Source organism: Pelodiscus sinensis, chromosome 5 (assembly GCF_049634645.1).
Source record: "Pelodiscus sinensis isolate JC-2024 chromosome 5, ASM4963464v1, whole genome shotgun sequence".
NCBI classification, from domain to species: Eukaryota; Metazoa; Chordata; order Testudines; family Trionychidae; genus Pelodiscus; species Pelodiscus sinensis.
This window is the reverse complement of record NC_134715.1, coordinates 91340362-91352488: the sequence shown is the minus strand read 5'-3', so window position 1 is coordinate 91352488 and position 12127 is coordinate 91340362. Positions and strand designations below refer to the sequence as shown.

General features: G+C 39.1%; 1 protein-coding gene across 15 annotated transcripts in view; it reads left to right on the top strand.

The window, feature by feature from the left end:
• Positions 1-12127, top strand: part of LIMCH1 (LIM and calponin homology domains 1) — a 282053-nt gene that overhangs the window by 261353 nt on the left and 8573 nt on the right. For 13 of the 15 annotated variants that reach the window (XM_075930515.1, XM_075930516.1, XM_075930519.1 and 10 more), the window contains 4 exons: positions 1654-1790; positions 3859-3983; positions 6650-6773; positions 8299-8385. In XM_075930515.1, the coding sequence (XP_075786630.1) occupies positions 1654-1790; positions 3859-3983; positions 6650-6773; positions 8299-8385 (473 nt within the window). The remainder of the gene's footprint in view (positions 1-1653; positions 1791-3858; positions 3984-6649; positions 6774-8298; positions 8386-12127) is intronic. The other 2 variants (XM_075930518.1, XM_075930517.1) reach the window with 1 other exon arrangement.

Sequence of the window (12127 nt, the reverse complement as noted above, 5' to 3'; positions counted from 1 at the left end):
GCAAGAGCACTGATTTCAGACAGTAGGAAGTCAGTGTTCTTGCGGAAATTCAGGTGGCCAGTGTAGACAGCTGGCAAGTTTTTCCGCAAAAGCACTTGCTTTTGCGGAAAAACTTGCCAGTCTAGATGCAGCCTAAGGGTACATCTAGACTACAGGCTTTTGTCGACAGAAGTTTTGTCAACAGATACTGTTGACAAAGCTTCTTTTGACAAAGAGCGTCTAGACTACATCCAGGTCTGTCGACAAAGCAAGCCACTTTGTCGACATGACAGTGTAGCCGCAAAGGACAGTGTAGATGCAATAACACCTTCTGTAAACAGAACTCTGTTGACAAAAGGTGTTATTCCTCATAGAATGAGGTTTACAGCCATCGACAGAACTACTGAGTTCTGTCGACGTTATGTTGACAGAACTCAGCGGCAGTGTAGATGCAGGTATAGTTTTGTCGACAAAAGTCCACTTTTGTCTCCAAAACCCTGTAGTCTGGATACACCCTAAGTTTTCAGAATAGAGAGAGCTAACTAGTGGTGTCCCCCAAGGGTCTGTCCTGGGGACAATCCTATTCATTTTACTTATAAATGAACTGGAGAAAGGGGTAAACAGTAAAGTGGCAAAATTTGAAGATGATACTAAATTGCTCAAGCTGGTTAAGACTTAAGTAGAGTGTGAAGAGCTTTAAAAAGATCTCACCAAACTAAGTGATTAGGTAACACAATGGCAAATGAAATGTAATGTTGATAAACGTAAAATAATCTCGAGAGAGATCTTGGAGTCATTGTGGATAGTTCTCTGAAAACATCCTCTTGTGCAGCGGCATTCAAAAAAGCAAACAGAATGTTAGGAATCATTTTAAAAGGGATAGAGAATAAGACAGAGAATATTTTATTGCCTCTATAAATCCATGGTACGACCATATGTTAAATATTGCATACAGATATGGTCACCTCATCTCAAAAAGATATCTTGGCATTGGAAAAGGTTCAGAAAAGGGCAACAAAAATTATTAGGGGTTTGGAATGGGTCCCATATGAAGACAGATTAAAAAGACTGGGACTTTTCAGCTGAGAAAAGAGGAGACTAAGGGGACGGATAGGATAGAGATCTTTAAAATCATGACTGATGTGGAAAAAGTGAATAAGGAAATACTGTTTACTTGTTCCCATAATATAAGAACTAGGGGTCACCAAATGAAATTAATAGGTAGCAGGTTTAAAACAAACCAAAGGAAGTTTTTCTTTATGCAGTGCACAATCTGGGGAACTCCTTGCCAGAAGATGTTGTAAAGATCAGAACTTCAACAGTATTCAAAAAAGAACTAGATACATTCATGGAGGATAGGTTCATCAATGCCTATTAACCAAGACGGGTAGGAATGGTGCTTCTAGGCTCTTTTCGTCAGAGGCTGGAAATGGATGACTATAGAGGGATCATGTGATGATCGCCTGTTCTGTTCACTCCCTCTGGTGCATCTGGCATTTGCCACTGTTGCAAGATGGAGTACTAGACTGGGTGGACCTTTCATTGGACCCAGTATGGTCATTCTTATGTTCTTACATAAGCATACGGATAGGCTGTATTGTTCTCATACATGTTCTGAAGTTGGGTTCAGGTGAAGTTGGGTTCACTTTGTGTTTTTTGTTTTTTGTTTTGTAGAACTTGGTGGAACTGAGCAACTCTCAAGAGGAAGACAGACAAAAGGAAATGAAAAGACAGGAAAAATTACCGTGGGAGCAGGAGGGTTCATCGTTGGCAAAAAACAAGAAAAGCGAGCCATGCCCAGAAAAGAAAAGGTGCGTATCAATTCAAGATATTTTAGACAAATGAATATACTTGCAAGGTACTTGATCAGGGCACACAGCAAAATTGTTTTATGTACCGTGCTCAGACTGGGGGCATGGAAGTGCTTGCAACCTCCATTTCTACACATTACACAGCCACCCTGGCCCATAGTCCGCCCTAAACTGTTTTTCACAATCTGTAATCAATCCTGAGATCCCTCACCCTTACCAGACTTCCGCTTGCCTTTTGAGGTTTCTTTTTTTCTGGAAATATACAATGAAATGTATAAATTTTTATATTTTTAAAACAATATTTGAGTCTATCCTTGCTTTTACCTCCTCTCACTTGATTTCCTTATTCATTTCCCAGTGTCTTTTCCACCTTCCCCTTGCATCTTTCTTCTCACACCTTCCCTTCCTCTCTTTCCATCTTTTCCTTACTCTTTCATCCCTCTGTCTTTCATCCTCCTCTTTTTCTGGTTCTCTATGATCCCTTTCTAAGGCCAGAAGTAACATTGTGATCATGTGGTCTGACCTCCTGCATTGCAGAGGCCATTGAACTTCCCTGAAAAAAAATCCTAGAGCAGATCTTTCAACAAACAGTCTTCATTTAAAAATGGTCACCATGACTCTTGGTAAGTTGTTCCAATGATTAATTACTGTTAAAAATGTTCTCTTTATGTCCACTCTGAATTTGCCTACCTTCAACTTCCAGACTTTGGATTATACCTTTTCTTGCAAGGTTGACAAGCTCATTATTAAATACTTGCTCCCTGTGTAGACACTTAAATATAGTAATCAAGTCACCTCAGTCCTAGTAAAGAGGTTAAGCTAAATAGGTGTTCCTTGAGTCCATCACTGAAAGTATGTTTTCTAATCCTTCTATCATTCTAGTAGCTCTTTCCTGACCCATCTTCAATTTACCAGCATCCTTCTTGAAATATGGACAAGGTACTCCAGCAGCATGAGCAGGAGTGCCAAATACAGAGATAAAAGAACCTCTCTGTTTCTACTCAATATGCCCCCATTTGTGCATCCTATGTTCACATTAGCTCTTTTGACCACATCATCACGCTGGGAGTTCATGTGCAGCTGATTATCCACTATGACTCCCAGATCTTTTCCAGAGTACTGCTTTCCAGTACTCCTGTAAGTATGGCCTATGTTCTTTGTTCCCAGATCTATACGTTTAGTGCCATCCCTCCATTTTCATCATCACCCCATTAGGAAGCAACCAAGTCATCACTCACTAAGCAAGAGCTGTGCCTCCTTCAAGGAGTTACTAGACCAATTCCCTTTACTAGCTATTCTGTATCATTCTGGAACACCACATTCACTCATCCTTGGGTATGGGCTTCTGGAAGGCTGACATTGCTATTGAGGAGGGTTAAGGTTATAATATGTGATCTGTGTTGTGAAATGGCTGTTCTCTTGGTTAAGAGTGTTTCTCTGGGTGGTACAATGGTATTGATATTGTACTGCTTGGGCCATTTACTACCTATGAAGCGCCCCCTTGTGGCCAAAGGTCACATAGCACCATTTTCATATCTTTGCTTTTATGGCTGTGTCAGGTATGTTATATATAACGCAATCTTAACTCACACTACAGTGGTGTCTTTTTGTACTAATTTCCCAAGTTTCTTCTTAGGTTAAGAAAGGGTCTCCAATTTAGCAGTAGCTGCTTTTACAGAGAACCAGGATCTCTACTCCTGAATTGGCCAGATGGTTTGGCCAAGAACAGGATTTTCGATGCTGGTAGCCATTGCTTTGACAAGGACAAGGCGCTCCTGAGGAAACTGAACATTATGCAGAGAGCAAATCATTGGCACAGTAGCTGTTGACTTGTCAAAAGATGCTGTTCTATGTGATGCTGTATACGGGCACTGAAGGCCTTTCTGTATGTCAGGCCAGCAAAGAGAGTCAGCATAGCCGTTTATTGCCAGTTCATGATTATTACCCACACTGGTTTATTATTGCTAACACATAGATATCAATATTAGTTGAACATAAGAGGTTCACGTACAAAAGCACAGTAATGACACTCTAGCTTTGTGTATATCATGTGATTTGCTTTTATTAGCAATGTAAATGAAGTGCCCACAGAACACCCAGAGACTATTCTTCAGTGGGGAAGTGAGCAGAATCACCAGGCATCAGTGACGGCACACAGCTCACCTGCCCTACTGAATCTGCCATTGACTCAAGGTAAGATTCCAAACATTCCAAAGATTGGTTTTGATTGTCCAGGAAATTTGACAGGTTTGTAGAGTGATTTAATTAAGATGAAATTGTGAATTTCCAAAATAATTGAATCAGTGTTATTGCTGCGGGATTTAAACTTTACCTAGGTTCAAAATGTGTTTAATGTAAGCTAAGATAAATTAATTTAAGTGGTAAGTAGCTTTGGATCCTTGGCATTATATGCCATGAGAGGCTGAGCACTTAAACTCCAGCTGGGAAGCTAAATAATCAGACTCTGTGTGCACAACAGTTTAAAGTATATCCTGCAATATAATTTAATGTCAAAAAAATCATTAACACGGAGATACAGTTGCCTAATGTTGCCTCAGTCCCTTCCAGAACATTGAGTTCAGCAAAACTCAGACTTCTGAAAACCAAGAATTACAGGTAAGGTAGCTACCCCTACACCTTTAGCTCTGTCCTTGGAACAGGAAATAGCCACTGGGAATTAACTGCACGAACCCCATCTGCAGTCACTGTTGTTACTCTTAGAGGTATAGCTGTGTTAGTCTGTAACTTTAAAACAAGTAGTCCTGTGGCACCTTAGAGGAGACCACCTTAGAGGAAACTAACAAATATATATATATATAGTATGATGAGCTTTCAAGGGCAAAACCAACTTTCTCAGATCAGCAGAGAGGAGCAAAAAAAGGGGGACCCTCACAATTTATAACAGAAAGAGAAGGGAGAGGGGAAAAATTACTTGTCAATTCTAGTGACTATGCTAATAAGACTAATTGAGTGGGCTGGAAGTGTCCCATGCTTAGCTTTTGATGTCAATTGGATGTTGAATGTAAGGAAAGCAAGTTTTATAATTGGTCATCCAGTTTAAATCGTTGTTCAAGATATAGTTGGCTTGTGAAATTCCTTTGTAGAAAAATCGCTATTTTAAAATCCGTTAATTAGTGTCCAGATAGGTTAAAATGTCCCCCTGCAGGTTTCTGTGTGTTACCGCTTTTAATATCTGATTTGTATCCATTAATCCTTTGTTGTTAGATGTAGCTGTCTTGAATATCAGAGGAATAAGATGGAGCCTTTTGGAAGGTCTGTGATTATGATATGAGGACATTTGGGGATTAGTTTGAGGAGCATCTTAGAGCTGTGATTGTAATGAAAGAAGTTTATTTTCAGATTTGCCTTGAGAATGGCTTTCACATGTCCAAGTTGTTAGACTGCATTAACTTAATAAAATGCTGGTTTTGTAATTTTGGGTCTATTTCTCAGGAGTCTCTTGATTAAATAGCTCCACATTTGGAAAACTCAACCTATCTTATACTTCCATAAGGCACTGCAGATTTCAAGATAATTCATGTAAGCATGCAGATTTTAGAGCACTAAATATTGTCTTTTCAACAAGAAGGTCTTCCTTCCCAACCTCAGCTACAGCAGAGCTGGTGCACCATTATAATATTTTATGACATGCATCTAGAAGAAGAATAAAGGGGAGGAGCTCTACATTTCCATCATCAACATCGGCCTTACTATAGAGGCCAAAATCCCCATCCTGAACCATTTTTTTTAGTTGACAGACCTGAAGGAACTGTCTCAGATTGAGGTGTTGATAGAGGGAGTTTTGGAACAGATTGCTAAATTAAGCAGTAATAGGTCACCAGGACCAGATGCTATTCATCCAGAGCTCTGAAAGAATTCAGGTATGAAACTGCAGAACTACTAACTGTGGTATATAATCTGTCACTTAAATTAGCCTCTGTACCAGATGATTGAAGAATACCTACTTTGATGCTGATTCTTTAAAAAGACTCCAGGGAAGATCCCAGCAATTCTAGGCTAGTAAGCTCTACTTTGATACAAGGAAAATTGGTTGAAACTATAGTAAAGAAGAGAATTAGCAGGCACAGAGATGAACACAACATATTGGGAAGAGTTAATATGGATTTTGAAAAGGGAAATCGTGCTTCCCCCATCAGAATTCTCTGAGAGGGGGAACAAACACGTGGGCAAAGATGATCCAGTGGATATTGTGTACTTAGACTTTCAGAAAGCCTTTCACGGGGTCCCTCACCAAAGGCTCTTAGGCAAAGTAAGCAGGCATGGGATAAGAAGAAATGTCTTTTCATGTTCCAGAAACTGATTGGGGAAAATTATAGGAATAAATGGTTTTCATAGTGAAGAGAGGTAAATAGCACGTCCTCCAGGGATTGGTACTGGGACTGGAGGCATAGCCATGGGGGGGGGGGGGTCTGAGTGGATGGCGGTCCATCCACTTAGCATCCAAGCCCACCCAAATTGGGCCCAAAGCAGGAGCTCCACAAATCCACAGGCTGGGACTCCTCATCCTGGCTTGGGGTTTGAAACTGGGGCAGGAGCAGAACACGGCTGGGCTGACAGACACTGAGCTGGGGTCAGGAGGGCTATATGAACATCTTTAAGTTGCTCAACTGCAGCGTTCCTGCATTTATTCCTGATGGGAAAACATACTGAATATAATCTGGTGTCTCTTCTTACAACTGTTAACAAGAATATATTGGCTTTATTTCTCTTACGTCCTGTTGCCTGTTTTACTGTCATGCCTTACTCTTTTTGGTACCCACAAGTTATATTCATTAAAAATAATCTTGTCAAATGTTTTTTATCTGAAGTATTCAATTTACCCCACTCTGTAATTTCAGATGCGTCAAGGAATCAGCAGTTAACAAAAAAGTCACCACACATTTCAGAAGAAGTGTGTGTTCAGAAAACATCTCTGGATCAGAACATAGGCCAACAAGCTAATTCCCCAGGAGAAAGGAGGAGGTGGGTCATAGAAATGTGCTTGATCACACTCTCTACCAGTCATGAGATGTCTTTTTTAATTCATTATAATAAAATATAGTGTAAATTTTGAGAAGTTCTGTTAACTTTGTTACTTAAAAACATGCTATTTCGTTCAACCAGTGCTGATTAATCATAACATGTAGAAATGTAGCTAGTTACTGGCTTTCTTACACCATGCTAACTTTTATTAATTTTAGTTCCTTCAATTACTCTCTCTGTTGTAGCCCACAACCTAGCTGCTGCCACTGTTCCTATGACGCCTCCTTAGCTCTTTATCCCCTTGGAATGTAAAAAAAGTTACTATATTATGTTTGTGTTCACTGTATACTCCAAATATATATAGACCATAGAAAGTGGCAAAGTTAACTTTGCTCTAGACACCTGGAGGGAAATTCTGACCCCGTTGAAATCAATGGCAAAATTTCCATTGACTTTTGAGAACCTAACTTTTTAAGATGTAATACTCATTGTTGCATTTCATAAGAACTGTAATCCGAGTGAAAGCAATCAAGGCCAGAGTGAAATATTAACTAACTTGCTTTTGATGCTGAAATAGATTCTGGCTGCTACTTTCCATTTCCATATTCTTTGTCTTAACAGATCTCTATATAATAGTATTCTGAAATTTAGAAGAATAGATACTAAGATTAGTATTTTTTTCTGGATCTATACTTAGACTTTGCCCTGCATTTCTAGGTAAGCATTATTAAAGAATAGCTTCTGCTTTCTCTGTAAGGGAGACATTTTGACTTAAGTTTCACAAGCAAAGTATCAATGTTGTATGTTAGAGAAATATTTTAGAGCTCACAATTAAGCATTGATTAGGATTTGTTTTCTTGTTAAAATACATTAATTCAAACCTGTATACATATGAATGCCCTGTCTCTGATCTATAACTCTTGTTTCACCTCTCTTGTTTTTCTTCATTTATCATTTTAATTATAATACTATTTAAGTCTTTAATTGGAGGGTGTCCAATCAAAACTAACCAGCTTAGTTTGATTTTCAACTCTTTAATACCCACAGCAAACTGCCTTTGAACAATTTATATATTGAAAACTAGTATTGAAGTTATTTAATAATGATTAGTACATATGAGCAAAATATGATCTGATCACACACAACTTTTGACAAGTGAGATAAAAATGGTCTGATTTTTCATTACAAATTATTTGTTTAGCTCTTCCTGCATTCCTTGTTGTACAGGTGTTTTGTTTTGTTTTTTGGTTGTTTTTTTTTGGCCAGAGGAGGGGGAGCTTCAACGAAGCTACCATTTAATATGAATAACTATTGTTGCTAGACTAACACTCCAAAAAACTATTTATTCTTTGTTGAAAAAACAGGGAGTGTTTATATTAGAGTTGATTAGCAATAGGGATTGCATTTAAGCAGCAGAGCTGAATTTTAGTTGTGGCTTATTTGTGAAGTATGAGCATCAGTAGGATGCTAGGATTTTTATTTATTTACTTTTAATCTTACTATAACTTTCTTTTCTCTTCTTCAGGATAGGCTGTCATGAGAATTTCAGGTCTGGGCTGTCATCTCCATGCTCCCCTACACTTCAAAGCCAGTCACCCAACAGGTATCAAAGGTCAATAAGGAATTTTGCAGACTGACTAATTTTTGGGCAAGGGAAACTTCAAAGATAAATTGTAGCAAATCAATTCTATTAATATTATTTTAACATTATTGGTATTTTCAAATACCCCTGAAATGCATAATTTTCCATCATACTTTTTTATTCCCATTGTTGTTGGCTGCTTCAGTATTTATAGAATAAAATGCAGTTTGGTGTAAATATTAATTATGGGGACTCAATTTTGCTATAAAATTCCAAATATAATATAAGCCTTAGTTTATATTAAAAAGCATTTAAGCATGTGTTTAACTGTAAGCACAAGAGGGCATCTATTGGTGCAGGAGTTGAAGTTTAAGAACATGCTTGAGTGCTTTGGATCATCAGGGTCAGATTTTGTGGGAGCTACCACTCCTGTTAAAAACATGCATTATTATTCATTTCTCTCTCTCTCTCTTTCTCTCACTCACACTCACACTCACACTCACACTCACACTCACACACTGCAGTGCAGTGTTTGATCTATATATCCAATACCTCCTACATAAAGGCAGAGTGTGGGGTCTAGATTATAAATAACTCTTTCCCCCCTCATATGCAACACTAGTCTTTGATTCAGTACTATCAAAATATCACTTCAAGTGTTTTCAGCTGTCTGTAGGTTTTCCAATTTAATCTAGTTTTTAGCTGGAGTACAGAAAGTATATCCATTTAAGCTTTGTTGTGGAAGTTCTTCATGGGACTGATATTTCAACACTTGTTCACAGAAATCCACTCCTTAATTCCCAGACTTGAAGCACATGTTGATTTCTTTGATATCTCTACACTCATGCTAATCTCTTAGAGACCTAATTCTCAGGGAGCTAAGCAGCTTTCAATGAGACGTAAGTGCCAACCCAAACTAAATGTTCAGCAGAAGGTTGGTTGAATGGAGGGCAATGTTTGATCCAAGAATTTATTTATTTAGAATGCCTCACAAAGTTCTCCTTGTATGATTTGAAATAACACAGAATATTTTTCCTACATTTTGTTACAGTGCACCCTTTTGCCAGTGCAATTTGCATTGGAAACATAACCACTGGTGCCTTTATTTTCAACCTCTCCTCTTGTTTTTGCTAATGCTAATAATCTAATGGCAGATGGGATTTTTTCTTTTTTTGTTGTATGCAGACTATGGGGTTTTTTTGTATGTTTGTTTTTTCTCAACAAGTTTTCCTCAGAGTACCAGCACCTTTTTTCTTAAAAAAAGAGCACTGGGCTTAGGTATTACAGTAGCACTTATGTTACTCTAAATACTATCAACACACATACGAAGGTATAGTCACTGCCTGAGAGTTTACAAGCTAAGAAGATGGACTAAGAAAGGAGAAGAGGAGGGTATTAAAATACAACAACATATTTTAAATATTAACTCTGCCAAGTACCCCCCTACATAGCATGTATTAGTTGGCTAATTTCTTGAAGGCATCACAATACCTTTGAGAGGTTTGAAGGAAGAGGACAGTGGCTTTACTGATTCACTTGCAAGGTCATTCCATGTTTAAGAGGTGTCATGGAAGACTGTGAAGCTGCATTGGGAGAAGCATACAAATGGAGAATGGAGCAGGGTAAAACAATAAAGTAAGTAGAGAGAAAAATAGATTTGTGTGACCTTTGGCAATGATGGGAAGAAGCTCAAACTTTATGTGCTAGAGAATGGGAAGCCAGTGGGGTTTTTCAAAGAGTGACCAACAAGCTCAGAGCAACAGACAAAGATGAGCAGACCACCATTTGTGTGGATTTAAAAGAAATAATGTGGGTGTCTGGGAGGCAAGAGCAGGAGTTGACAAGATGGAAAATGAGTTTATAGATGAGGGTTTTAGCTGTTGGGCAGCTATAGGCAACCTAGACTAGAGAGTGAGCTGCATGAACCATAGAATACTAGAACTGAAAGGGACGCCGAGAAGTCATCAGGTCCAGTCCTCTGCCCTCATGGCAGGAACAAGCACCATCTAGCTAATCCCTGATCGATGCCTAGCTAACTTACTCTTAAATATCTCCAGTGTTGAAGATTCCACAACCTCCATAGGCAATTTATTCCTGTGTTTAACCACCCTGACAAGAAGTTTTTCCTAATGTCCAGCCTAACCTCCCTTTCTGCAATTTAAGCCCATTGCTTCTTGTTCTATCATCAGAGATCAGCAAGAACAATTTTTCTCCTTTCTCCTTGTAACACCCTTTTAGGTACTTGAAAATTGCTATCATGAGTGGCCTCCATCTCAGTGGGCTGCAAGACTGTCATAACCAAATGGTCTCCCAGGATAGAATTGTTTGCTAAATGTGCTTGTGTACCTAGAATTTGTAGGGTATATCAAATGAACCATAGCAGTGCTTTGTATTAGGGACAATGTATGACTCTCACAGTCAATGAGGAGTTCCAAAGAGAATGGAAGGAAGCTGATCTCAGTGGTGACAGATGACAAAACAAAGAGCAATGTTCTCAAGTTGCATTAGGGGAGGTCCAGGTTGAATATTAGGAAACACTATGTCACTAGGAGAGTGGCAAAGCATTGGAATGTGTTACCTTGGGAGGTGGTGGTATCTCCATCCCTAGATATTTTAAAGTCCGGGCTTGACAAAGCCCTGGGTGGGATGATTTAGTTAGGGTTGGCCCTGCTTTGGGCAGGGAGTTGAACTTGATGACCTCCTGAGATCTTTTCCAACCCTATGATTCTAATCCTGCATGTGGGCAACAGTAAACAACATGTCTCATGAGCCACACAAAAAGCTTTAATGGGCTTCATGTGGTCCTCAGAACACAGGTTGCTCACCACTGCTATAGGTACTGAAACAAAAAAGATAAGATCTTACAGAGAGAGAAGCTACAAGCTTTGGGTGTGGCCTGGATGTTCATGGCAAAAATAACTTCCATTCTTCCAGGTTATGAACCTGAGTCACAGAGCAGATGGTAATGTCAGCAGTGACAGAGAATAAATGGCAGGATAGGGAGGGCTTGGAATAAAAAGTTTATTTTTGGCCACACTAAGTTTTTAATTGGTGGCAAGATATCTAGGCGAACAATTTGAAGAGAGAGGATGAGATGCAGAATTGGATGTGGAGAGATTAGAAATGTAAAAATGGATATGAGTTTTGGTTAAAACCATATGAGGGGATAAGTTAATCTAGGAAAAGAGTGTGACGATAGAATAAGTGGGTTCTTCACATGGGATGCCCAGGGAGAATGGGGGGGGATGAGGTGAGGATCCTTTGAGAGACACTGAATGAAGTCAGAGAGGCAGAAGGAAAACAGATAAGAAATAGATGTGAAAAAAAGGAAGAAATAACTTTGAGAGAGGACATGGCTCCTCCTGGTGTTGTTGTCCATCACTTGTACTGAAGATGAAGGTTAAAAAGTGCTCTCTGGCACTGAGCAAGAAGGCCCAGGGGTCATCCAGCTTTCCAGCCTTCCCCAGAGCAGCTGAAGTGTGTCTCCATAACTGGAGCTATTAGCCCTTTTAAAGGTCTGCCACCAACTCCTGTGAACGGTATGGGACCCACAATAGACCTACACTGTTGTCATCCCAAGCCCAGGCATAGAGAAATCAGCTTGGAAGAAATTAGCTAGTTAACAATGCTGAGGTTGGGAGAACAATTGGGAATAGCTTGTACTTATATTTGCCATTTAAAAGTTATTATAAAGTACGTACAATTTTAGTGGAATATATTCCTCTCTCCTCATTCCTTCCACATGCTGATTATGTTTTTAGATTATTAGTTC